The 26,045-nt window shown below is 41.2% G+C and overlaps 1 protein-coding gene across 1 annotated transcript in view; it reads right to left on the reverse strand.

The window, feature by feature from the left end:
• The window catches only part of PTPRG (protein tyrosine phosphatase receptor type G), a 342,342-nt gene that overhangs the window by 175,890 nt on the left and 140,407 nt on the right, over positions 1-26,045 (reverse strand). The window contains exons 4-5 of the mRNA XM_085300014.1: positions 11,798-11,977; positions 7,153-7,301 (exon numbers count right to left, since the gene is read on the reverse strand). Of these exons, the coding sequence (XP_085156140.1) occupies positions 7,153-7,301; positions 11,798-11,977 (329 nt within the window). The remainder of the gene's footprint in view (positions 1-7,152; positions 7,302-11,797; positions 11,978-26,045) is intronic.

Here is a 26,045-nt window from a genome sequence, read left to right on the forward strand (position 1 = left end):
ATAAACCAGGTTCTCCAGATCAGTGTCCTCCAATAGTTGCAGGAACAAGTTCTTCTCTGCAGTGCTAGTGAAGCCCTGGTATCTAGCCATACTGAAGTAGGTGCTTCTGGCTAGGATGAGTTTGCACAGAAGGATGCTAAGGTTCAGCTGACTTCTCACCTCACCTCTAACTTGGGTCAGAAAGCCTTGGTGCACCAGTTGAACAGCCTTCTTACCTGGGTAACCTCACCACCATGGGTGACAGGAGGCACACCGGGTGGTACCAAGAAGAGTCCCTGTTAAAAGTCCCCTTGAGTCTATCCAGCCCAATCTTGTCCCTTAGCTAGGACCAGATGGAGTCACAAAAAGAGACTTCCTCATAATGAAGTGCTCCTGCCTTGCAGAGGCCAGCCAAATATTCTTGGGTAGCCGCCTAACACAGCGAAGCAGGAGAAATAGCTACCACCTACTGCCCTCCTCCTTCCTCTCCTTTAATCAAGTACTCCAGAAGATCAGAAGTTAGCAAGCTCCTGCACATACTTGTTTCTTTTCCTTTACTCACTACATTGAGTGCCCAAAGTTACTGCCAGTAAACTCTCTGGCCTAAGTCTCCAGTAAGCTCTGCAGTACGAAAGCTCRCTGTTACAGCAGGAGGGAGAGTCGCCCATTTTTCTCACTCAGACAACCCCACATTTCAAGCAACAATCCTATTGAATCTGCTACCTTTCATTAAAGTAGCTCTTATAACTCTGTCAAATTCTCCAACCTTTGTATTGATTTTTCTCCTATTCAAAATAACTCTCCTTTACAACAAGAGCTAGCTGTCAGCCTCTTATCTCTTACTTTCACCCAATCTGATCCTCCTTCTCCCGGCCAGTCTTTCCAGATTCCACTTAATCATGTGGAAAATCGGGGATTTATGTTAGGAGGAATGTACAACTCCAAGCTCATCATTAACATACTGTAATTGCAGTGTAGTGCTACTGGCTCAGACCTTTTCAACAAGACAGTGGGAATTCTTTGGGAAAAACAGGACATTCCCATCAAATACAAAAAGAGTTGTACCTGGTTCATGCTACTGAATAGTTATTGCAAAATACAACTCTAGATGCCTTCTAACACTTGCATCCAACTCTGGAAATTACTARGGCCTGGCAGGCAATAGGAAGAGCCATAAAAAACAAATGGCTGTTACTTCCCTAAATTTTGTCTAGGTCTCCACACAAACACTCCCAAGGCGCACAAAGCTCTCCACTAACCATATTTTAATTTCAGACCATCCTCTCATGTTCCTTCTTAATTATCATGGGGCATTCACAGAAAAGATCAGCCAGATGGAGATTAAATATTTCACTACTACAAGATGAAGCATCCTGCACTAAAATGGAACCTTGATTGCAATAAAGTCATTAACGAAAATCTCAACTGAATCTCCTGTCACTATATGGGAGGCGCTAAAGACAACCATGAGGAGACAGTGCATCAGCTAAACTAAGGAAAATAAAACAGTAAAATAGACATTTATAAGATGCTTGACTTACACTGCTCACTCATGGCCTTTGCAGTGCAACACGATGGAAACCCAAACAATCACATGCTTATGTGATAAACTGACCTATTTTATATCTTATAATTACAGCATACTTATTTCCTGATGATGAGGAACCTAAACAAGTCTTAAAAGTGGTGAAAAGCAAAGAGGAAAAGTGGTGAAAAAGTCTGGTAGAAGATAAGGCAGAGAAGCATTTTTAGCTTTTCATCATCTTGTATTTTTCAAGTATTTTATGGCTACCTAGACCCTAGAAGATTGTGTGAAAACTGCAAACAGAAGACTCTCAGAGAACAGTCTGGAAAAAAAACCTGCAAATTGTCAGATTGAAACAAAAAGGGGAAAAAAATAAATTTGAAAATCCCCAAGCAATCTCTTTGCCTGAATGACTAAGTCAAGTGTGCTGCAAGAGATGCAGACTGAATAAGCAGTGTGTGCAAAATTCCCTGGGAAGTCCAACACAGACATCATGAGCATGAAGACAAGTCCTCACTCAGAGTTTCATCAGCAGCTCTCCTATCAAAGACACTGGGAGCACTAAGTATCCCCATATAACTGCAGATTTGGTCCTTGGAGAGAATATTACAGTCAAATTACTTCAGATAGTCAAAGTGTCTCACCGTGATATATTCCCAATGGCCCTGTTTAAGTCCCTCCATCATTTATTGACTTCCACTTTGCTACATCCTGCCAGATGGAGGCAAGGAAATTTGAAGAGCAACTAGTAAACGAAATACAAGGAAATAAAACCAGCACTGGCGCTCTTTTTTGCAATTAGTCTTTACTCGTGCTTGAAGCCAACACCAGAGATCTTTGTAAAATTACAATTACCAGATACGCTGGATGCCAGAAATAATAAACCCAGCTGCAACACAGTAACATAGTATGTTAGTCCACTCCTGGAAATCAAGAAAACATACTGTGGCATGTTCTTCTTTTACTATGTCAAAAAAAGCACAAAAACCGAAACAGACTTACAAACACAGCAAGTGTGAAATTAAAGGRTGAAAAAAGTTCCAATTTTAACATTGAAAGGTGTACATTCCTTGCCTCCACAGGCAGATAAAGGATTGGACACACACCATAGATGACTCCAGGCATGATACAAAGAATAAATATTCAGGATAAACTCAAAAAATCATTAACTAGTCTCTATTTATTCCCAGCAATAAAGATTTTCATGCATTGAGTACCACACATTTCTTCTACATTAATGACACAAGTTGTCTCTGTCCTCTGTCTGCCATAACACAAAATACGAGGATTTAAGTGATAGAAGTATGACAGCACAAGGTGATAAACTTTGGCAAGGAGATCTGAGCATTCAACTTAGAGAAACTAGCTCCAGACAGCACTGAAGTTAGTCTTAGTTTGTACATTCAAAGGGAAAAGGAAGAAAATCAAAGAAGTAGCAAAAACAAAGATAGCATTAGAACCTGGAAAGCCTTCTAAGACACATGCTTAAGGGAAGGCATGAATTGCTAATGCAAATGATTGTTTATAACAGTAATTTAGTGAAATGAATCAATCAACATAAAAACTGGTTAGTCAACATGAAAGGGCACTGGCTCTTCATTTTCTACTGGAATGGTTTGTGGGCTTTTTGTTTTTGTTTCTTTTTCAAACGGAGAAGAACTAGAGCTCTCCAACAACATGCATGCTGGAGCTTGTGGGTACAAAAATCACACTACGACTTCAGAAGCCAAGCTGATGTTCCTGTTACCARTTTGGCCTAGACAGCACAAGTTTGTTCATGTAAGATTAAAGGAATGAGGTCTCTATGGCGTACTGCAGTATGGTCCTTGGAATAAGATTCTCATTTACTAAATAAATTACTGTATATTACTGTATAATGGTGTTCACATTATAACTGACAATTAGCACCATTAAAGAGAAAGCTCATAAACAKCCAAAGCTCACATCAAATTAACACAGTCATGATTAAAATCACTCTTCTGATTTCTGCTCTTCATAGAAATAATCAGCATTTTGCATGAAAATGAGTATGAGGCAGCTAAAAATCGCAGTTACGCTAGGACAGTGGGACTGAAAGCAGCTAGCACAGCACTGCCGCATCAGCTGCAGCCGCCCATGAAATACTAAGTGCGCAGGTTTGTCTCCTTCTTGCAGGTAGCTCGGACGGTGCCCTCCACCCGAGCCTCTGAGCAGGCAGAGCTGCTCACCCATGTGTCCACGCTGGGGATTAAAGTGCTGCAAGTACTATTCTTGGCTCYAATGAGGGAAACCCGGGTTCTCTCCTGGCCTGAGGGAAGCTCTTATGCTTTACTGGCATTTTGTCACTTCAACATTTAAATGGTTTCTAGTGTTTGCATGTTCATTTATACCGCTTCAACTTCAGAAACAAAAAGAAAAACCTGAGCAAATATAACTGAGAAGAAGAGTAGCAAAATACAAAGGAATCAGCAACTCATTAAAATGTAGAGAATGCAACATTAAAAACTTTTCTTTAGTTGAAGAATAAAGGAGAGAGACGTTTTAAACTGGCACAGAGCCCACATCCCCCTTATCAGAATTAGTGCCCCAATCTCACAGCAACACACAAACAGTGCCACTTTTATCTTCAGCCACATAGCACTCGTTACCGGCCTTGCCCAAATGACAGTGCTAAAATGGGAAGAAGGAGGGAAAAAGATTGAGACATCAGGTCAGTGATGACCAGGCCTGGTATCACGAACTGAGACAAGGACATCTCTGTTCATAGAGGCAACTTCAGATACAGCCAAGCTYGTCATGGTTTCATAGGGCTTCAATAGCAGCAAGGAGAATATAATCAACAAATAAGCAATCAAGACCACGTAACGATAGAGACCTTTTAAAAATACCCTTACACATACTAAGTATTGCAAAGGAATCACAATATGCTACATATGAATAACAGTACTGCAAGATAATATGCCTTTGATCTGACATGCCTTTAAAGTAGGAAACAAAAGGACATTCTCATATATCTTACCAACTAATTTAACATATAAATCACAAAAATATATGATCCAGATGGACTTCAATGAAGGAAACCAATTAACGTAGACAGTCTTACCATCTGACACATTAGTTGTAATAATAAAAACCAAACAACATGGTCAAACAATAATGCTTTGTATTATATCTGACATTTCTAATTAGTTTCTTCATCCTCTTCAAGAAAAAAGACTAGCAGCAAGCATTTTGTTTCCCAGAGGACAAAACATCTAAACTTCACGTGGAGACAGAGTGAAGTCTATGGATGAAGCTGATCTATCCGCATTCCCTTGGGATGTGCTTTGGAACTAATGGGTTTTGCATAGTCTACATCTGGTTTCACAACTAGGTTCAGAAAATGTTTGCTTTCAACTGCATTGYTGCTCTAACTGCTGCAGACCAGGAACGCCAGTACCTGTGCACTTAAACGCCTTACCTGTGTCCACAGACTCAGGGCAATCAGATTGATTTGGCCTTTGCTTTCTGTAGGATGCCGTTTTYTCCTTTCTACAGCTTTCGTACAAATGCCACTTCTCAAATGAAGTACAATATTCTGGCACCGACCTCCCATCGTCAGGCAATTAGGGTTGCATCACACAGTTGCGGCCTGAACTACAATTAGCATTACAAATTAAAAGCTGTGCCATGCACACACATACAGTGACTTTTTGAGAGGTCTAATCCCAACTGTAAGGACTGTTTTTGTACATATCAGCAAGAGGAACACTGTTCCATCAACTTAGACCTACTGAACATTCTGAGCATCCTTTAAAATCCACACATGAAAATCCTTTTCAGCAGATGGTTTAATAAAGTAGATTGAAATTTGGAATTCCTGAGGTATGTAGCATCACACTGGGGAATGCCATGATTTAGAAACTRCTCTTCCTTTTAAAAAAATAAATAAAGGAAAAGCCATGGGAATTCTGCTAATGCYATCATGCTGAGAAAGGTCAGAGTTCAGACATCCATGTTCTTGCAATGAATACAACTTGCTGAAAATTACATTTTCATTATTAGAATTAAACCCATCTGATATAGAGAATTGTTGCGCACAGTATTCATAAAAAACGGTGACCTAAATTCAGAAAGCCAGGCTCCTCTTTCTTTCCTCCCCCCTTCTTAAATTTTAAAGCAGAAAAAAAAATAGTATTCCAACCAACTGAAAGAAAAATAAAGACAAAAAACAAAGAAAACTTATTCCTTAAGAACTTGCTTTTTCTCCAAAGTAAAATAACTTTAGTTCTTCAAGCTAGCATCAAATAGCCTTGGCATCACAAGAAAGGGTCTGTGAAGTGGAAATACTATTTCTGACACAAACAAGCAGTAGAGCCCAGGGTCCTCTACTACCTCCACTCCCTCCAGTTTCCAAAGAGGAGCTGACTGGCTCTGTAGAACTCCTGAGTGCTCCTTCTACAACCCCAAAAGAGTGGTTACAAACACCAGTACTGTCATCTGAGAGAGACAGGGTGGCACGAGAACATTCGGGCTTTTGCTCTRTGCGTGCAGGGGAGACCAGGCATGGGAAATCACGGCCCCACCAAGCTGCGAGCTGTTGCAACGGTTCGTGAGAAAAATCCCTGCCTCACAGACTCTCAGTCCACCTCAAGGAGTCAGACAGAAGTGGGAAAGGAAAAGATGGTTTCTCATTCATGTGATGGGGGAGCTGGAGCAAAAAGATGAGAATGGTGGTTGTCAGTGAAGCACAGGAGCTGGCCACAACCTCCCTTTGTGCTTTAGAAGTCCATCCCACCCACACAAACTACTYTGAAGGTGCTCATCTGATCTCTGGTACGCAAAGGTATTTCCAGGTAACATTGGCCTGGAAATACGCAAAACCTTGCGTATAAAGTAAAAAGCAGCAACAAACTAACACAGCAACCAGATCACACTGCACACAGACAGACCCAGAGCTAATGGGCACCATCCAAGACCCCACCACGCTAGGCACCACGGCAGCCAGGACACAAAGGTTGTCCTCACCATCCAAGCAATGCCTTGGCGCTCAGCTGCAGCCGCAAGGACCCTCTGCCCCGACCTCGGCCACGCTGGCAAGGTGCAGTGCCCCAGCTGAGCCCTTGCTCCAGCAGCAGTACAGCCTTCAGCATCAACAGCTCACAGCGCTGGGATGGGAGCTGTTTGTGCAGGTCTATCCCAAKGTACTGGTGGTACAAGACGAGCAACAGCAGCTGAATGCAGACAGAGAGAGGGTTGTACGCGTGCAAGGAACTAGTACCAACAAAAGACGGCGGGCTCTGCACAACGGCTCCCAAACTGCAGCTAGCTGCTTGTTTGCAAGCACCATGGGAAAGAAAAGATTTCGAGGAGGATGAGGTCACTTTGTGGATATTTGCAAGGAGATCTTCCCACACATGAAAAGCTTATGGGAGAAACCAGAAAAGTGGCTGTTTGAAACTTAACCCATGGGACGTAAAAGCTGGCAAGGCGAGCAAAGCAGAGCTCAAAGCTGACATCGCAAAAGCACATAAGAGATGATAGATAGAGTGCTGCGAGGGCCGGAAGGGCCTTTAAAGTGATATGTTCACTGAAGGAAACAYTGCCCTATTTCACAGCCATCTCAAACTACTGCAATACATTTCAGTTTTACTTTTTTCATGAACATAAGTGTGTGTCTTTCCACTTACCTCAACAGGGAACCTTTTGCCATTGATGCTGTGCTCAGAGCCAGCCGATCCGTTGCTTTGACCCCAGTGAAACTCCACTTTCTCTGCCTTGAATCTGCCTGGCAGCCCGGCGCCACTCACGAAATACTCATCCTTCAGAAGGATGGCAACTGTACATCCAAGACAAGGAGAAAGACAGGCTTAGCACAGTTTTTCTGAAGCATTTTTAGCTGTTGCTCATTATTCTAAAGCATTTTTTTTCTAATGTAACTAAAAGGTGGAGGGATCATTTTTCTCCTTATAGTTTTTTTTTTTTTTTTTAAGCTACAAGTAATGCTGGCTAATTAGGGAAGTGATTAGGAAGCTACACAGAMAACAGAACATCACAAAGAACCTCCAAATTTCTCAAGGACTTTCTGCCCTCTTCACTGAACTTTGATTAAAATTTAAATGGCAAACTATCAAAAGACTGTTTAATGTGGTTCCAGGGACTAAGAACTGACCACATGTCTCAGCCCTGCAAATAACTGAAGGTCTGCAGATCACAAACCAGGAGAAGAACAGAKCCTCTGTTTGTTGGACTCCTAGTCTGGTGGGGGAGGAAGGGAAAGGCTTGTGCCCCAGCTCCACCTCTACTGTCAGAGGTGGTGGGTGCYTTCCTCCACCTCCTTGTTTCCCCTTTCTGGAGAAAGGGAGAATGTCAGTGACTTTTTGGAGACTCACTCATGAAAAGCCCTTCACAAGAACTGGGTTTTATTACAGTAACTCCGATGTTATTTGGTTCATTAAAGGTCAAAAGAAATATCTTTTTCTTTTCATTTCCAAATGCCTTTGTATTTCGCAGGTCAATAAAAGCCCCGGGTCCTAACAGAAAGCAAGTAAAGTGGTCTGGTGGTGGTTGTCTGGAAGATGTTATATGTTACAGGAGAGGCCTATGGTCAAACTAAGACCTGAATCGAGCTTTCCAAAATTCCTATGTGCATACTCTCACCACGCTTTTCTAACATCTCCCACTTCTAATATGCACAATTCCTAGGAATGGCTCCTTACAAAACCCTTTCTTCTTGTCCCTGTCAAAAAGGTTGCTTAAAAATAGAACTAGAACTAGAATTTTCTTCTGAAAGCCATTGCAGACCATCACTTACTATGCCCAGAATCCTGCGATTAAAGATTTTTTAACGAGAGAAGCATAACCCACACAGATTCTTCTGTGCTCTCAATCCAACTGTGTCATCACAACAGGAACATTAATGTAAATCTATTTTTATTATATAAAAGGGAGGATTTTACTCTCTGCTGAAAAAACAAAAAAGCTAGTTGTGAAATACAAGCTATTCTTCCACTGGTGAATCACTGCTCCTGCTGCAGGCTAGACCTTCTGCAGCACTAGTGCTGCCCTCACTATGAGTACAGGCAGTTGTCTAAGGAAGCCTCATCTCAGGTGCAATTCAGAAACATCTAAGCACTAAATTTTTTATGTTAAAAATGTCTGAATGTCTAACTGCATTAGGTGCTTCCAAATGGCACCAGTGACATCACAGGGCTCTTTTCTTCCATGATTTCTGGTTCTTTTGACACTCCCTTTACTTCAAAGCATTTGTGTAGGAAGAACAGTGATGAGGGACTAGCTGTAGGATATTGTCCCTAATAGACAAGGGATTTCTAATGGCCACTGTCTCCTTACACCAAATCTGTGAAACCTGAATGACTAAAAGCATCACTGCTCTCTGCTTCCCTTAGAAACTTCTCAATGGGTTCAGTAGTATTTTAAATACTGAAAATCTCATTCAATTGGTTATAAATTCTATACACAAAATCGTAGGGGATAAGCAATACAGCAAAGCAGATTCTTGTGCATCTGTTGAAAATCTCTGTGAGGATTCAGTTGCATCTAATAAATATTTGATAGTTCCTAAATCATTTATGGCTCTGTCAGGGGTCATTTTACTTGTTTTAGATGAATAATTAAAAGGATAATTAGGAGGATGTACAATCTGAAATGTTCATCTAATTGTTCATTTTCCAGTATTTCTTACACTGCTGAGCTGTACAACACATGTTCCCATCACCTTCCCATCTTAGCAGTATCCCCTTATCGCCAGCAATTTGGGGGCTTCCTTCACCTCCATGGGATTTCTAGTTGTCTCCCAGAACTGGAAGAACCGAACATCCTATTACCGGGCTTCTCGAGCCACTGCTCTTATCCAGTGATTTCTGTAGAGCACGCAGCAAAGAATCAACCCAGAAAAAAAACAGATTATATATATAAATATACATACATAACTAAAGCGAGCTGAAAAAAGGGTGCCCAAGTAATCAYGCACAAGAACATTTCTAGTCAAGAYGGGGCTTAACGAAGCTGCTTTCATTTTCTGAATGAAGCTCTGCTTTGTGCACATTTACTGCCCCTTAGCTGAGATGGGCAGTGGGAGGTGAGAAGAATACAAGATATCTATAGAGCAATAACCTCTTTATCTTCTAACATCTCAGAGCATAAAAATAATTAATTTCTCTTTTCAAACTTAAAAAAAAAAAAAGATTTCTAGTCTAATAGTGGTAACAATAATCCAAGGAAGACACTTTGACACTTCTTGCCCGTTAATGAGCATYTAGGTTAAGGGCCTTTAGCTTTCCCTTGGACCCCTGCCTCTTTTATCCAGTCATTAATAGCTAAGAAATGCCCTCTGCATCCGTTGCCRTTGCTTAAACAGATACTCAGCTGTGTCTGTCAATTGGCAACCTGAAGGCCTCACCCAGTCATCCGCCCCAGGACTCTGCTCCCAAAGTACATCGTGATTTGAAGCAGAACCTGCCTCTGCCTCCTATCCACCAGCCAAAACCTTCTGCTTCATTTGCTGCTTTGCCACTTACCACCTTAAAAACTAATCCCACACAAGTTGCTTCAAAAGACCTGAAAACCAAAAAAAGGTGCAGGACTCGATAAAATAAGGGAGGAGTTAAGAGCTGCGCAGAAGAAATCAGAGATGACAGCAAGGCAAAAAGAGTCTTCATGTTACCAGTAAAAGGCTGTAAGTTACCAAAGAAAAGTGACAGTTACTGTTGCCCTGAGAAGCAATAACTTGTCAGCAAAAATCCATACCCCAATRGGTGAGGAAATCAAATACAGCAGTAGTGCTAAAATCACCCAGCAGAGGAAACTCAAGATACGGCTTTCGTTACCAGCTGCAGGAATACGGGAAAAATTGCTGGTGCCTTTCAGTTCAACACGGTTTCCTATTATACATGCAGCAATACGTTCCTATTATACATGCACTGTATCATTAGCATCTTTCCAAGAAGAACAGCAACATTGCTCTTCCTTGGTATTTCTAATTACACTTATTGCTGGTTACTACAAGCACCCCTCTGTGACCAAAGGGGCAGGGTGCATAACATGAATGGATTAATTAAGCACCAAATTTCCATCGCATTCAGCCTTCCCAGAACCTCCCTTTGCTACAAAGGGCGACAAACTTGGGATTTCAAAGCAAACACAGTCATTTCTTCCTGAAGCTGGAAACCCCTCAGCAATGCATTAGAAACCCAACTCTGTTTCGTGGTGGCGTACAGGAACTAGATTTGCTTTGCGGTGAAGCAAAGCAGGATCACAGCCTGTCACTCCATCTCATCTTCGGGGCAAAAACCCTCAACTCTTGCTACRTTCTCGAAACACTGGAATATGATCTAAAATGCCTGCCGGCCTCCACGTTGTGACTCGGATCCAAAAACGGCCCCGGAAGCAGCGCGTGTATCCGCAGTCGCGCTGCGTGCACAGCTAYGTTGCAGACTCCTGGCACAGGTACATGCCCTGGGTTTTGCTAGCAGACCTTTGACTAGAGACATGTTACATAAAGCACTGCAGAGATTCATGTTGTATGTTAATAAAGATAAAAATATAGTTCCAATAAATAAAATTGAATTAATTAGCAGTTTAATCCAATTCCCTTAAAATATTTGACCTTGTCAAATGAAGAAGGTGGCCTTATAATTTCTGCTTTTTACATTTTTAGATTTAAAGAGTAATCAAATGCATGCAGCTTTGCATATAAATCAACCTTGACCTTTTGGTGAACTGTTTTGGTAAAAATAAGCAGTACTCTCCAACTGTGCTTTTCTCTAAAAGCCAGAACAGACAGAGCAGAAGAAGATTCAGTTCAGAGAAGAACATAGCACCATAATCATATCAGAAACACATTAATAAGCCCCTGCTTCTCTGAGCAATTATTGCTCTTTTTCTCTAAAACTTTCTGACTCCCAGACTTCCTTCTCCTTTCCTGCAGAAGGGCCTGAGCCTCTCCGCATTCTTTTGGATTAGCCACTACAGTCTCCCAAAGCTGATAATTCAAGGTTACACCTTGCAACTCTTGCACAGCCTTTTATTCTGAGGAACAACTGGCTACCAAGAGAATTATTTCATACTGAGAAGGAGCCTAAACATAAAAAGCTCTTAAAGTTAATCTGCAGAACTGGCTTTGCTAAGAATGCAAAGGTAGAGATAGGTGGCTGTTACTGGGAAACTATGTAAAAAAAAAAAAAAAAAAAGAAGAAGAAAAAAGCAAATCCCGAACAACAAAACAATAAAAAAGGAGGAGGAGAAGGGTAGAACATGGCTTGAATTTTTAATAGATTGCATGCAGGCTACGAAGACAAACAGAAAAGAACATACCTGTTTTTCCTGTATTTTTCATCCAAGTCTTGTTAGAAGATTCATTGTCAAAACCATCAAGCTGCAGTTCTTGATACTCRTCTCCAACATGCGCCTGATGGTCTACAATGTCGATTGGAGACTGGTGATACCCTCCGCACTTCTCACTGGAAGTGACCCAGTGTTCGGGACCATAGGTACCTGTTAAAATATACCAACCCAATTAATATTCCTGTAGCTCAATAGTCCTGGATAACTCCAAGCAAGAGGATCAAGCATTTAAGCTCTGTAGGTAACTCCACTGCTGTTCTACTTCTGACATTTGAAAGAGGTTAAGACTTGTAAACTTATGAAGAGATCGAAATCCAATAGCTTTATGCAGTACTCAAACTTTGCCTCTAGCAGTAACGAACAATGGCCTTTTTTAATTGCTGTTCTGTAAAACTATCTGCAATTTCCCCTGATGTGTATGTTATGAATTAGCACAATGTTACAGGAGCTTTCCTAAGCTTCAGCCACAACACATTAGTATATCGTTTACCTTTTTACATGAGATAAATAATGTRCCAACAACCCATTAATTCATGTTTRTTTAATACTCTGCTTAGATAATACAATCTTAATTAACGATTTCATTTCTTTTGGAAGTTTTGAAGCTAGAAGAGCAGAAAGAATTTAGGTTAAATGAGATATTGGTAAATTCAAACAAAGCAGCTACGGAACAAAAAAAAGTAACACTAGAAGGAAGAAGTAAAGACAACGATGACCTTTCAGAAAAACAACTGTGAAGCTTTCTTCTGCTATTCTTTTCTCATTTTCCTTTTTTTCCTGATTAACAAAGTCTTGTTTCACCTCATGTAGATTACTCTTTTGAAACAAGTCAAGTCAAATATTAGCAGTAAATGCGAAGCTCCACAGATCCATGAGCAGTGTCTTGCAAAGACATCAGCACCTGGGCACATCAGAGCCATGCGTAACACACTACACAAACCAAAAGCAGACACAGTCAAACTGGCGCTTCTCTTCCCCTCTGCACCCCTCTACTCCCCCCCCTTTTTTTTTTTTTTTAAAAAAAAAAAAAAATGCAGGAAGGAGTTTGCATTCTGGTAAGCAATGTAAGCACGAGTAGTGTGCCTGCCCATTGCCAGCCGCCCGGCCAAGGATGGCAGAGGGTACCATGGCTTCAAAGGGGAAACTGGAGACTGCAGAAGGGGATGGAGAGGCTGGACCACTCCTCGCCCTCACCAGTGATGCTCAGCAAGGCAGGAGTTGCCTTGCGTTGGCCAACATGCAACTTCCAGTAGTGGAGCTGAGAGGTGACAGYGCAGACCTCATCTGCCAGAGGTCAACCACCCTGGCCCCAGCTCARCCTGCCCTTCCACAAGACACTCCAGCACAAACAGTCAACATGAATAATCCATAAAAATTTAAGGTAAAGGCCTTGTCCTCCCCTCCTCATACTGGCTCGAGATGACCACCAGAGACCTCAGCAGCATTACTGGATTTACAGCATGCAGAGTAGGATCTCCAGTGAAATTCCAACTTTTCTTATGACCTCCTTCTCTAACTCTTAAATTGTATTAACAGAGACTACCTTCCTATCAGTGCAAACAGTGGTTTAAGCTCCTGAAACAACAGCGCAGAGTTCTCACAAAGCACTTTCCTTTTGCAGTTCCTGAAGTGCTTTACAGAAGGTATCAGTACTGTCATTTCAGATAAAGACAGGGCAATCAATGGGCTGAGAACGGGTGCTACCCACCCAAGCTCCCTTGGCAAGACCGAGTTACAGCCCAGGGTCGAACTCTGGTCTCCTGAGGCCTGCTGCAGAGCACCATCCACCAGACAACATCTGATGTCGTATCTGCATCACACCTTCGAAATAGTAAGGCAGCATGTCTGTTCAACAGGCATAAATAAGCGCATGATGTGCTAATATGCATTTATTGCYCTTCCATACAAGCATATGTAAATTCAATTAGTGCCACCCAAACCCAGCAGCTGAACGCCAGCTGCTGTGGTCCTTGGATTTTCATGAGTCCAGTTGTGAAATGCACCACTGCTGTCTTGCTGTGGGCTCATTTAGGATGCTTMATCAATAGCAAGATTTTGTGCACATCACACTAAAAGACTGTCAATCAAAAAAACCCAATTAAGTGTTTTATTTTCAACTGCAATTAGACAAAATTGCAATATCCTTTAAAAATCATTTACATCACCTGCCCAGTTAAAAAATCAGTTTTCTTCATCTCAGGATTAGCCCGCATAGCCAGCAAAAGACACTTGCAGTTCATCTCCCAATGTACCGCCACTGAGGAGAACAGAACTATCAAAAGCCCTGCTTGGGGAAAACTGAATGTGTTCCTCTCCTATATAGACTTTTATTGCTTTGGGATGCTCTTAGTAATTGTTTTGCAAGTGAATTGGACAGCAATTCAGATTTACTTTCCATATAACRCTGCATTTACTCTATGAAATTTAGGAATTTGCTCTAAAATGTTTAACACTACACATAATCATCAAACTTACCAGCTCTCATTTTTTGGCTTCATTATAAACATAGCATGGGTTTTTTTAAAGTGCTCTGCTCACAGAGGCTATCACAGTGGTTTCAGCTGTGGATTCAGAAAGAGCTGTGCACTCAATTTTTTTTAAATACCTTGGTGACCCTTTAGTCAATGGAGAGATCTTTTTCTTTTCTTTTTTTTTGTAAGCAAGCTGATTTATTTAAACAGGGACTGTTGGGTTATTTCCATGCATCTTGTCACAAAGACTTTTTTTTTTTTTTTTTAACTAGAGCCAGCTCTTAACCAATTTGCAGTGAAAACTGTCTTGTCAAAACAAATAAAGCAAGCCATAAGGGTAAACAAACAAAATACCCAATTGAATTAAGACCTCAAGTGACTTAGGTACCTTGGACTGATTCTCATTGATTTTTTTTTAACTGCACAAACCCTAAAGGCATTATAACTTTCTATCATTTTTAAGAGTTTTCTAAGTCTTTTTTCAGCTTGTCTGCTTGTCTGTATTAGTTTAATAGTCATGTATCTCTTCCTATAAATGCAGTAGCTTCATTTGATTCTAAATCTATGACTTATCAAAGAAAAAAAAAAAGCATAGCAGTATCTTCTATCTTCATGCAATAGTATTAGTTTTCTATGCATAAAACATTTCTGTACTGGTGCTGAATTATTAAAGAAAAATCTAATGCAATGGAACTCTCTCAGCAATTCAAACCCCCAACTTAGTGCCGGTGCTGCGGTTTCAAGTCCTGACATCCCAAATTACAGTCATAAGGCTAAGCTCTGATTTAGAGGTTCAAGACCTGCTAGTTAAAATCAGCACAAGATTTTATAAATGACTGGGTTTCCCATTAATTTCTTTCAGAACTTTTTGATATGCAAATTATTACATGCAATATGACCTACACCATTATGGCAGCAATTCTAGACCGAAATGGAGGCCACGACCTCAACATCTTCACTCCCAGCTGYGCAGGATTGGGGCCATCCTGGCTTTAGCAATTAGTTTGAAAACAAGATAGGGGGAGGTAAGAAAAACCAAAAAAATAAATAAATAATAATAATTTTTGAATTTGAGACCCAGGTAAATAAATTATATCTCATTATACTCAGAAAAAATGAGCTCCAAGGCCTACAAAACTAATCAAGAATAGTGCAGCGGGCTTCACTTATTCACTRGTAGCCATCAGAAGGCTTAAGTCTAACTGCCTGCTTTTTTTCCATGCACATTCAAGTGTAGTTTTAATTGAAACTGATCTTCCACTACAGATTTCAAATTAATTCTTCTTTTAAGTGTCTCATGCTCCAGACATCCTTGCCTTGCAAAAAACCCCTATATCATTAGATGAGGAAATAGAACACTTTTTCTAAGCTTGCAGGTATTGATTACCTATTCCTTCCATCAAAGCACAATTGCCATTCTGCACTGTATAAGTCTCTTCAGTGTTAGACACTTTATAAAGTACTGAGAATTATATCATTAATCATTTGCAGTTGCACCTGTCTTGCTATATTGAATTCTTTGTTTTTTAGAACTTTAAATAAATGTTTTTAAATAAAAACATGACACTAAATAAAGACCCTGTTTTCCTTAAACCTAGTTAAAAAAAAAAATCCCTTTGTTCTTCCTGTGACATTTAGCCATCTGAAACAGAGCAACATAGAGCTATTGGTATTTCATTTTACAAGCAGTAAACATCATGGTTTTAATCAAATAAAATTTGGGATGAATTTGAATYGGCCTTTTAAGGACTGACAAATAATTCAGTTGTCAAAACCCAAAGAAGTGAAGAGCCCTCACGTGTGTTAATAAATAATACACGTTTCCACTGGAGCGGTGGGAATGCGTGTAAACAGAGCGTCAGGCAACCCCATCCGCGAGGGCAGGGTCTGACGGACACGCAGGATCTGACGGACGGGTGTTGGCCGAGGTGGCCCGAGAGCCGATCTGGGACCAGGGGCCGGTCTCTGGTGACGTGACCTTGTTGCTACTGAAGCTGGCAGCAAATAGCTGCTAGCTCCCAAGGTCTTCAAAGCAGAGCATGGAGAAGAAACCTTACTAAAACGTTTTCTTAACGCCCAACATTTGAAACACCACCTAAYAGCAGAGATACTATCATCTGTCCTCCTCTAAAATTACTTGCCACTTCCTAGAACGATTCTACAACCTTTTCTTATGCAAAATCTGTCAATTACCGCAGTGTTTTTAAGAGTTTAAAACACAGGCTGCTCCTTAAATAGAATCAGAGATTGCTTTTTCCTTCTTGCCACTGTACAACCTAAATAATGAGCAGGCTTCATTAATGAAAAACCATTAAAATAATGTATTCCGTCAAAATCTAATTAAAGCTCGTATAAAAACGTCCACTTCTTTTAAATCAAATATATTTATTTCTCTTCCGTAAATCTTTTGTTTAAAATATCTTTTATTAAAACTTTTGGAATTTTCTTGATTTCAAATAATTTTCCAATTAACAGGTCATTTACTCGGGTACCAGTGGTCTTACACACCTCTGGGCTTAGACAACATCCAGATACAGACTACCAATTCACAGGTAATGTAATGATGACCACTAGTTTACCAGTTGGRAAAGTGAGAGAAATATCATCACTTGTTTTTCTTAGTTCTGCTTTATTTTCACATTCACACAAAAATTTGACTTTAAACCCCAAGTCTGGCAGGCATAGAGAACTAGTTTAGGTTGGGGGTTGTTTTTCGTTTTTTTTTWAAACACACTGATCTTAGACAAATCTAACCGTATTTGGTTCCTCTCAACCTTCATTTTTGAATGCAAATGGTAGTGATGGTTGCAAAGCAACCTAACCCTCTCATTTCTGTCATTACACCAAATTAGCTTGGTCACTCTGTGGCGACATCCCATCCCATGATCTTCACACCTGAGATGACTCATATGTGATCATRCATGAAGCAGATATTCATAGAAATGTAACAAAAACGCCAATGCAGGAAGTTTTATATCCCACACCTCTTTTTAACCCTACTTCGGCTTCACTGCCCCACACTCAGAGAGTTCTCGCTGCTCACTTGTATATTCACTTTTCTAACACAGATAGAGATTACCCTGATATGAAGACACGATCTACCACAGGCAGCATGCCCAATGCCATGTAAAGCGGCAAAGGCTCTTTTCTCTCTGCATTGGAAGGATGTGGGACCAAGTCATCCAAAATARGGCACAAGACCTGCTAAGCAGTGGTTTGGTATCTTCTTGGATGGCAGAGGTATTTGGTTAAATATGTTAGCAATGCCAACRAAGCGGGTTGCCGCTAGCATCTGCCACAGGTTGTTTTCCTGCTGAAAGCACAAGGAACAAAAAGGACTGAAGTGCTTAAAAGCACAATCTCATTTGAAAGTCAATGGGGACAGTCTTTGACATCGCTAGATACTTACGGAAATTCTATTTCGGATGTGTGACAGCATCRTGTCATTCAGCACGAGCTGAATACAAGGGAAAATTCCAGGCCTCTCTTATGGCAAAATCCAAGTAGTTATTAAGGACAGATGGAAAAAAATAGTATCWCCTCCTCACACAAACATCCTCAACCCCTTGCTTAAACAGCTCTGGATGGGAAGCTTAAACACTTAAGGGACAGCAGCAGGTAAGAACCTCTGTGGGTCTGGCAGGCTCTGGGTAAATGGGGAAGCTTTCCTTTGGTCAGATTAATAGATATGATCTGCCCAACCATCTCAGGCATCAGCTGAGCAAAGCTGAAGACGTGAATCTCAAAACCTCTGCATCTGAGYCCTTGTCATAAATGAACTCCTCATGAGCTGAATCTCATGAAGCACTGAAAAGAAATGTCACCACCAGTAAATGAAAACTGTTCCTTTCTTAACCCCAAGGAAGAGCGAGRGAGTTGTGCATTTGCTCAACTGCAAGGCAATGAACTTCACTAGCAGGCTGGATTTTCAAATAGGAAAATAATGGTTTAACACACTCATATATCACTGAAGCACCAAACACATTTTAAGGTCCTTCAAATATCTCATTCTGGAACTTCTTCTCTCTATCGGGCACAGAAAGACTGAAACTGTTACTTGATACCATAAATCAAGACTTCATCATTTTTGCCATTTAAAAGCAAATGTATCAGTAAGTACCGAAAGGTATCTAAGGAAGGTGCTTCAGACTAGCTAAAAATTCCTCTCACCTCCTGGACCCTCCTAGGAAGGAGAAATGAAGTGAAYCCCGCAGGGTGAAGCCTAAAGACTGTGTTTTGGTGTAAGGCAGGGAAGAATGATTTGAATGACTGATTTATCTCTTGCTCAGTAATTTACCACAAGGCTGCAGGGGTGAACATATAAAAATCCCTGAAATCCTTGAAAAATCAGTGGCACCTTTCAGAGGCCTTTCCATTGCAGAAAAAGCAGTCAAGTTGTTGAATCATTGTATTAGGTGGAAAAGTTACTGAAATTATACTGTCTTGCTCTAAAAACGACAACATATCARACTCAAAGAGATGGAGAAACAGAGCCTGTAGTTAGAGTTCACAGTGCTGTTTTGAACAAAGATTTCAGGATTTCCTACCCTGAGGGAAAAGGGCTTTTCATTTTATTATTYTCTGTCATCACTCTCTTTAACATGAGACACACATGCTCACAGAAAATTCCAATTACTGCTTGAAAAACGAGACTGAATACCAAAAGTGAGATCCTGAAGAGCTTGCTGAGACCCAAGCAGGTATAAGCACCAAGTGGTCTGCAAGCTCAGTACAGAAATGCATGTGCAAGGCATGTAAGAGCAGTAAACAGCTAAYGACACATTTTTGGAGACGAACTGAAAGAAGCAGAACGAAATTTTCCCCAAGAACAATCTCTGATAAGGGTTATCTTAACCAGCAGTTGYTGGAATAAATGCAAACATAGGAAGAGGGAACAAAAAGGGGTTGGATTTAGATAACCTTTGAGCAAGTGCTAGCAGCAACATCAGAAATACCAACCCAACAACTCTCTTCTGCACTGATGCTACCACTCCTACAGTAATCTCCAGCCATTTGACTAAAAAGAAAAAAGAAAAAAAAAAAAAGAAAGAAAGGAAAGAAAGAAAGAAAAAGAAAAAAAGCCCTCTCTACAAAACTGATTGCATCTGTGCTGCCAAAATGTGGGAGAGACAAGGGACGAAGGAAAGACTTTAAGCCACATTCCTATACCTTCACGTTTAAAAGCTGCAGACAGAGGGAGGTACACTTTCTTCTTAAATTTACATACCCATAGATGCTACAGTTATTACTGGACTCTTTAATTAAACCTGCTAACCCTTAATTATCTTTGGCAAAAAGTTTAGCATACATGTTTTCAAAAGCTTTGTATTCCTCAGTATGTGCACATATATGTATTACACAGTCACAAATACTTTTTCTGTTTTTACATGTACATATATAGTTAAGATACCCTTACATACATACACATACTTTCTGCATCCCAATATTGTTCCTCAAAAGTAATATGAAGCTGCCATGAATCTTGTAGGAATCTCCCACTGCACCTATCAACCTGCCAGCGGCACAAACGTATGATAAATATCCAACATCAGGAAAACACCAGGACCTTAAGACAAACGTTGCAGGAAGCTCACAATAGAGTGGGTAAGTTTAATTACTAAAACAAGCTTTTTCCATAAACATTTCAAGGTTCAGCAACCATGATCTAAATAATTTACTACTACACCAAAGTGAAAATGGTTCTAAGTTTAGCTGTGCTGGCTAAATAGTCTGGGGGCTCTTAAGGGGTGTCTCATGTAATAAAATCCTGACAGACAAGACTAATGAGCTGGTGAGGTCTGTAACTCTAATATTTCAAAAAAGTTTACATTATTTTTAACACTGCACAACAATATCAATGAAATTAATATGCAGAACTTATTGAGTAGGAGGATGAATTGTGGCACAAAATGTGCCTGTTCGTGGCAAGTGACTGAGACTATATACATCTACATCCTCTATTTTTCATAATTTTCTGCATTTTTAATACACGTATCTGACATCTCACACAATTCATTTCATAACTGTCTGCAGCCTTTTTAAAACTGCTCACCCCTGAGCCGCATATAATAAACGAGGTCATAACTTACATTATAAGGAGAAAACACAAGATTAATTTATATGAAGATATTGTAAATTAACTTTCTTCTACTTCTGTACTAGTTGAGTAAAAATTCCATGAAGGCTAGGGACAGACATAAAAATAGATTTCTTCCTAAATTTTAAAAAATATAAATCCTAATGGAAATTACTGAATGAAGATGCATTATGAATCAATGCAGGGGCTCAATGACAGYACTTTGCATTGCTGGAAGGAAGACATACATTTCAGTAATGGGGTTGGTCATGGGTGCCTCGGTCAGGCCGTGTCTGCAAGCACTGCAGGGCGCCGTTCTCTCTGCAGAAGAGCCTCTCACTATCTTTCTTTTTTCTTTACAGGATAATAGCTATAATGATGGACCTTGACAGCAAAAATATTTATACTGCAGCAATGCCCAAGAACTACAGAAAGAAGCAGGGCTCCATTCTTCCAGGGGCACATGCATAGACCAGCCAACAGCTACTGCCTCAAAAAGCTTTTTAAAACCAAACGACTTAAGGCAGATCTGCAAATAACCCAACACAAAGCACCTCMATTTCATAAATACGCAGACTTCCTAAGCCAACTCACCTTACTCCCCAACTACCTCATTTCATTTTCTTCTCTCCAAAGTCATCTCCCCGAGCTGGATAACCTGCTAGTACATTCTCTACATCAGAAATCCGATCAACCTTCCCATGGGACAGAAATGAAAAGAAACGCCAATTCTTCCAAACAGCAAAGATAAAAGAAGATATTACGCTGGTGTTTCACGGAATTAAATAGATGAAGAATGGGAGCACAAGCACGCATGACACTGATGTAAATCATGGTCCCATCTGGACTTCTCCAAGGAGAAAGCACAGTGTGAAACTAGCTGGGGCGGAGGAGTCAGGGAAAACATGAGGGAGAAACTGGTGGGCAACCTTCCCTGCCCAGAGCTGTTAGACACAGACAGAGGCTTGGGGACCTTCAGGAAGACTTTGCTGAAAGAGAAGGAAGGGAGCGATYCAAGTTCTGCTTAGGGCTGGTGATAGCCCCTGACCAACGCCCAGTGCATGGAAAACCCAGGGAGCAGTGAGAGGCCGGAGGCCAAGCAGACAGCTTGTCCTGTGCCTGTAACGCTACGGCAGGACCACAGGGCAGCAGCTCCCAGGACTCGGCCCGGCCCTGGCCGCGTGGGCACAGTGCTGGCTGCAGAGCCAAAGCCAAGACCACAGCTAGGACTCTGCAGGATCCAGAAGGCGAGAGGAAAGCCTGCAAGAAYGGCAGCTGTGGTGGGCTACAGGAGTGCTTCGTGGTGGCACTTTATCTCCAAGCTAGAAGTCTTGCCTTCTTTAAGGGCTCGACTGAGACCTTCTTAAAACATCGAAGCTCCCCTTGTGCTGCTGAACCAGCCCAGCRTCCCGCAAAGATGAACCCTGAACAGCAGCAACAGTAATAAGCCATGACATTTAAGCTGAAAAATCTCCAATTCCCATCTTGCTTCTGTGTCTCCTTCCTACCAGCAGGAGAAACACGCTCCATTTCACTCCCTTCCCCTGTAAGAGGAGATCATCAGGTGCATCCCAGCATCTGCAAGGATTGGTCAAAACTTGTGAAGAGCCGTAGTGATTTTTAAAAAAGCACACAACCGTGCAAGATGACTATCTTGCTGTGGACCTCATCCCCAAGTTGCTTGTAAATGTTTTTAGGGAAAACACAATTCCAATTATTTCTCCGAACGCCGCAGACTTGAAATCCTGCTTCTAACATGCACCCTTAATAGCCTTGATCTCACCAAAGAAGCTGCTAACGTAAATGATGCCTCGCTGTAAATTAATTACCTCCAATCTAGGTGGGTAAAGGAATAGAAAGCAACTTTGCTTGATTCCCATCTGTTCCTCATAACTAAGCAAAAGAGCCTTCCCCAGAGTTCTGAGAGCCAGCGGGGAAAAAAAAGAAGATGGAAAGAAAGGAAAAAATTGTATATTTTTATTGAATTCTTGCAGGATGCAGCTTAATAAAACACCCACAGAGAGCACAGAGCAATATAGAAAGAGAATAAAGGGAGGGAGGGCTGATATCAATAAAGCCTATCCAGAGGCACCGGTAGAGTGAAAGTACTCATGATTGCAAAAGAAACCTGCTACAAAGATGATTTTTCACTTGTTGCTTTGGCTCAAGTATAAAATTTACAAAAAAGTGTCCTCAGCAGAGGGCGGCTTAAAAAAGAAAATGGAAAAAAAAAAAAGTTAGCTGCTGCTGAAGCATTTGTGTCACCTTCAGTTTTCCAGCATCCCTTGGTGATCCTAACCCGACCAGAAGCCTGCCACTGCACCAGGACCTTATTGTTAAATATATTGCAAACACCACCGAAGTCCCGGAATCATTCGTTAAACTTTACAAACGCTGACTTCGCTCTGTTTTTGCTTTTTTTTTTTGTTTGTTTGTTTGGGGTTTTTTTTGTTTTTTTTTAAGGTGAAAATCAACTTTTCCCCACCTCAGGTCTGAAGGACCCCCCTGTTGGAGCAGCCTGCTCAACACGGCTGTTCCCCTCGCTGACACACACCGCTAGCACAGCTCCCTGGAGGCCGGCTGCCACAGTGCCAGCTTTTACTTAATGACACGTTGTGAACCCTGGTCTCAACTACCATTAACGTTCRGTCTATGTTCCCACCATTATTGAAGAGCATCAGGAGTAAGAACAAATACGAAGAGAKTAAGTAGCCGTAACATCCTCCTCGRGSTGCGTTAGCAGATACGACTGCTTCTGGAGCTAAGAAATTGTTCTTCTGATTTTGGTTYCAAAAATGCTGTTTTCCTCATACACCGCATCAGGACAGTGTTGCAAGAGATTCACTCACCACTGGTGGGGCAGGTGCAAAAACTAAACGTAAATTTAATAAACGTACTTTTTTCAGCGAAAACGTGGTTTAGGGACAGTCCCTTTAGGGATGGCCAGGGSTGGGGGCAACGCTGAGCTGCAGCACTCCTGTCGCAGGGATAACTCCCACCGGGGCACGGGAGAGCATCGCCCAGGCCCTGCTCCCTGCGCGCGAGGGCGGCGGCGGGCTCCGAGCGCGCCTCCGCGCCGCCCGTCCTCTTCACTCGCGGCAGCGTTTGGGCAACCCACGGTGACACACAGCACCAAACGGCGTCTCAGTTAACTGTGAAATCTGTAAGATACTGGATTTATACGGTGTTTGCAGAGCGCATTAGAAGATCATCATCATCATGTCTTTTCAAGACAGCTATAATTATTCAGGCTGTTATTTTATCTCTACAGTCCTTTTGAAAAACTATTTAGTATTAGCAAGCCCGCACTAAAAACAATGTTTTGGTTGAGGGACTAATCTCCCTATCAGTACACAGCCATACCTGGTCTTATCTACATTACCAATTCCCCGCTGATTGAGCGGATTCATTAACAACACAATCTCTGGCGACTGAAATGAAGTCTCATTCTTCGTATCACTGGTGCCTTGCTGTTTGCTTTTCCTTCACAGTGTGCACACAAGTAATTAACTTACTATGCTCCGCTAGCTCCTGACACATTACTTGGCAGAGGGGGGAAAAAAAAAAAATCACCAGCAGGTAGTTAAGCATGCAAAATATTTTCAGTCAGTCAAACTTCGTAACAAAGTACCGCTCCGGAGAAGCGCGGCCCTTTCCGATACAACGCGAACACGCTCCGCGCCAATCGCGCCAACAGGAGCACTTGAGCGGCAGGGAAAAAGAAAAGTAATTTTTAATGCTTTTGGCTCAGAACGCTGGAAGCTTCTTTGGGGAGAAAAGCTGGCAGACTGTGAAAGATGATGACTGAAGGGATATGTGAAGCTCAGAGACCAACCTGAGTGTGTCTTGTGACCGTGTGACTGTGTCTTGTGTCCTGGACACAGGACACAAGTTATAGGGGAAAAAAAGGTAAAAAATTAAAGCAGAGATTTGTTTCAGTGCAGCATTACTGAGATTACTGGTGTCGGGGAGCAGAAAGGACAGGACATTTCAACTTTTATTTCAAATATGAGGCAATTTGCTATTTTAAGCCAAGAGTGCTGTGCTTTACATCTTTCCCTTGACAGTGAAACCTCCTTATATGAAAACATGCAATTTACTTACAAACCCCACCTAAGTACTCCAGCCAGGACGATGGCTTGAAACATTCAAGTAACCCTGGTAACACCAAGATGTAAACGTGGAGTAACTAAACCCTGTATCTATCTGCTGTTACAGTCCAAACTGCAAAGGGATGGTGACTTATTTCAGCAAGGGAGTAGCGCAAGGCTGTCCCCACTGCAGGCTGGCGAGATGAAGGGCAGCCAAAGGCAGTCGTGGCCTGAAGTGACAGGACTTCCACTGACTTTGGTGCCACCAGGATTTTGCCTTGAGAATGCAAAGATATCAGAGACTTTGCAGAGAGCTTTCTCTGATCAAAACATGCACTGAACTGTCACTTTATTTACATGATCTTAAACCACACTGGTGTAGTCTGGACACTCTTGTACAAAACAGTCAGTCATTCCTCCATATTGCTCCAGTCCTTCCTTTAAAGTAGCCAAAATTCTAAAATATATGTAAAAAATATTGGAAAAAAGCAAAAACTTGACTAAGATAAAGACCCATTCACCATGATATTAATGGCAACTTCGACCTTCCACGATAAATGCTTGTTCAGAAGCTCTATGATTGCCTTGACCTAAAAGAGTGGAAGTTGGGATCTCTAAAATTCCTTCTACCCGAAGAAGGATCCCTCTAAACACATGGAAAAATGAAACTTGTCTTTTCCCTGTTGCTCAGTTTTGTCCAGAAGACATTTATTCCTTTCCCTTTCAGACACCCCAGAGCTAACTTCACTACTCTTATGGCTGCTGTTTCTACCCATTCAGTTACAGAAGTTAGCTCTTCATGTCCTATTGCACCAAATTTTGCTTGCGACAAAAGAATTAAATCTACAGAAGACAGAATTCACTGTGTATATCATTTTCTTCTGTTCTTAGCTGCTTTTAACTCAGCTCACTTACATTCAGATCCTGTCACACCCATCATTTTCAGTTCACCTGTTACGCAGAACCACTACCTCCAACAGAGCTAGTCTTCATCTTAGCTATATAGTTTATATCAGTTCTCTAACTTGTACTCTTGGCTTTAAATTCTTATGATCTAAACACCACTTAAACAGTATTTCCATTTGTTTGACCAGAATATTAACAAATGGATCAGAAACCATGTTTTGTTTTTTTTTTCTGATTTTCATCAAACAAATACGAATTACCTCACTTAAATGCTATCTGGATCACTGATAGTTACTCAGGTCAGCAAATAGACCCTCTATATCAAGGAAAACCCATATTACATCTCTGAAAGTCTGTTGAAGCCAGCTTTGTCCCAGAGGATGAAATCTCAGGATCTGTTCAGTTTTCCACACTTGCAGTGGCAGCAAAAAGTAATAGATTTTAATGTCAAAAGAACATATACTGACAAGATGAGCCTGAGTCATTACATTTCATAAAGCTACCTCTTTACAGAGCCTCAAAAAACACTGTGACTCTTTCAGAAAGAAATTCAATACTTAAGAAATCAATACTTGAGAAGGCACTACTTGGGTTTAAAGAAAAAAAAAAATCCCAATGTCTAATTGCTATCCAAATTTCAATTTTCTGGCTAACTTCTAATGCAAGTTTGTTGG

Source organism: Rhea americana, unplaced genomic scaffold (assembly GCF_003343005.1).
Source record: "Rhea americana isolate MKP2758 unplaced genomic scaffold, rheAme1 scaffold_16, whole genome shotgun sequence".
Lineage (NCBI taxonomy): Eukaryota > Metazoa > Chordata > Aves > Rheiformes > Rheidae > Rhea > Rhea americana.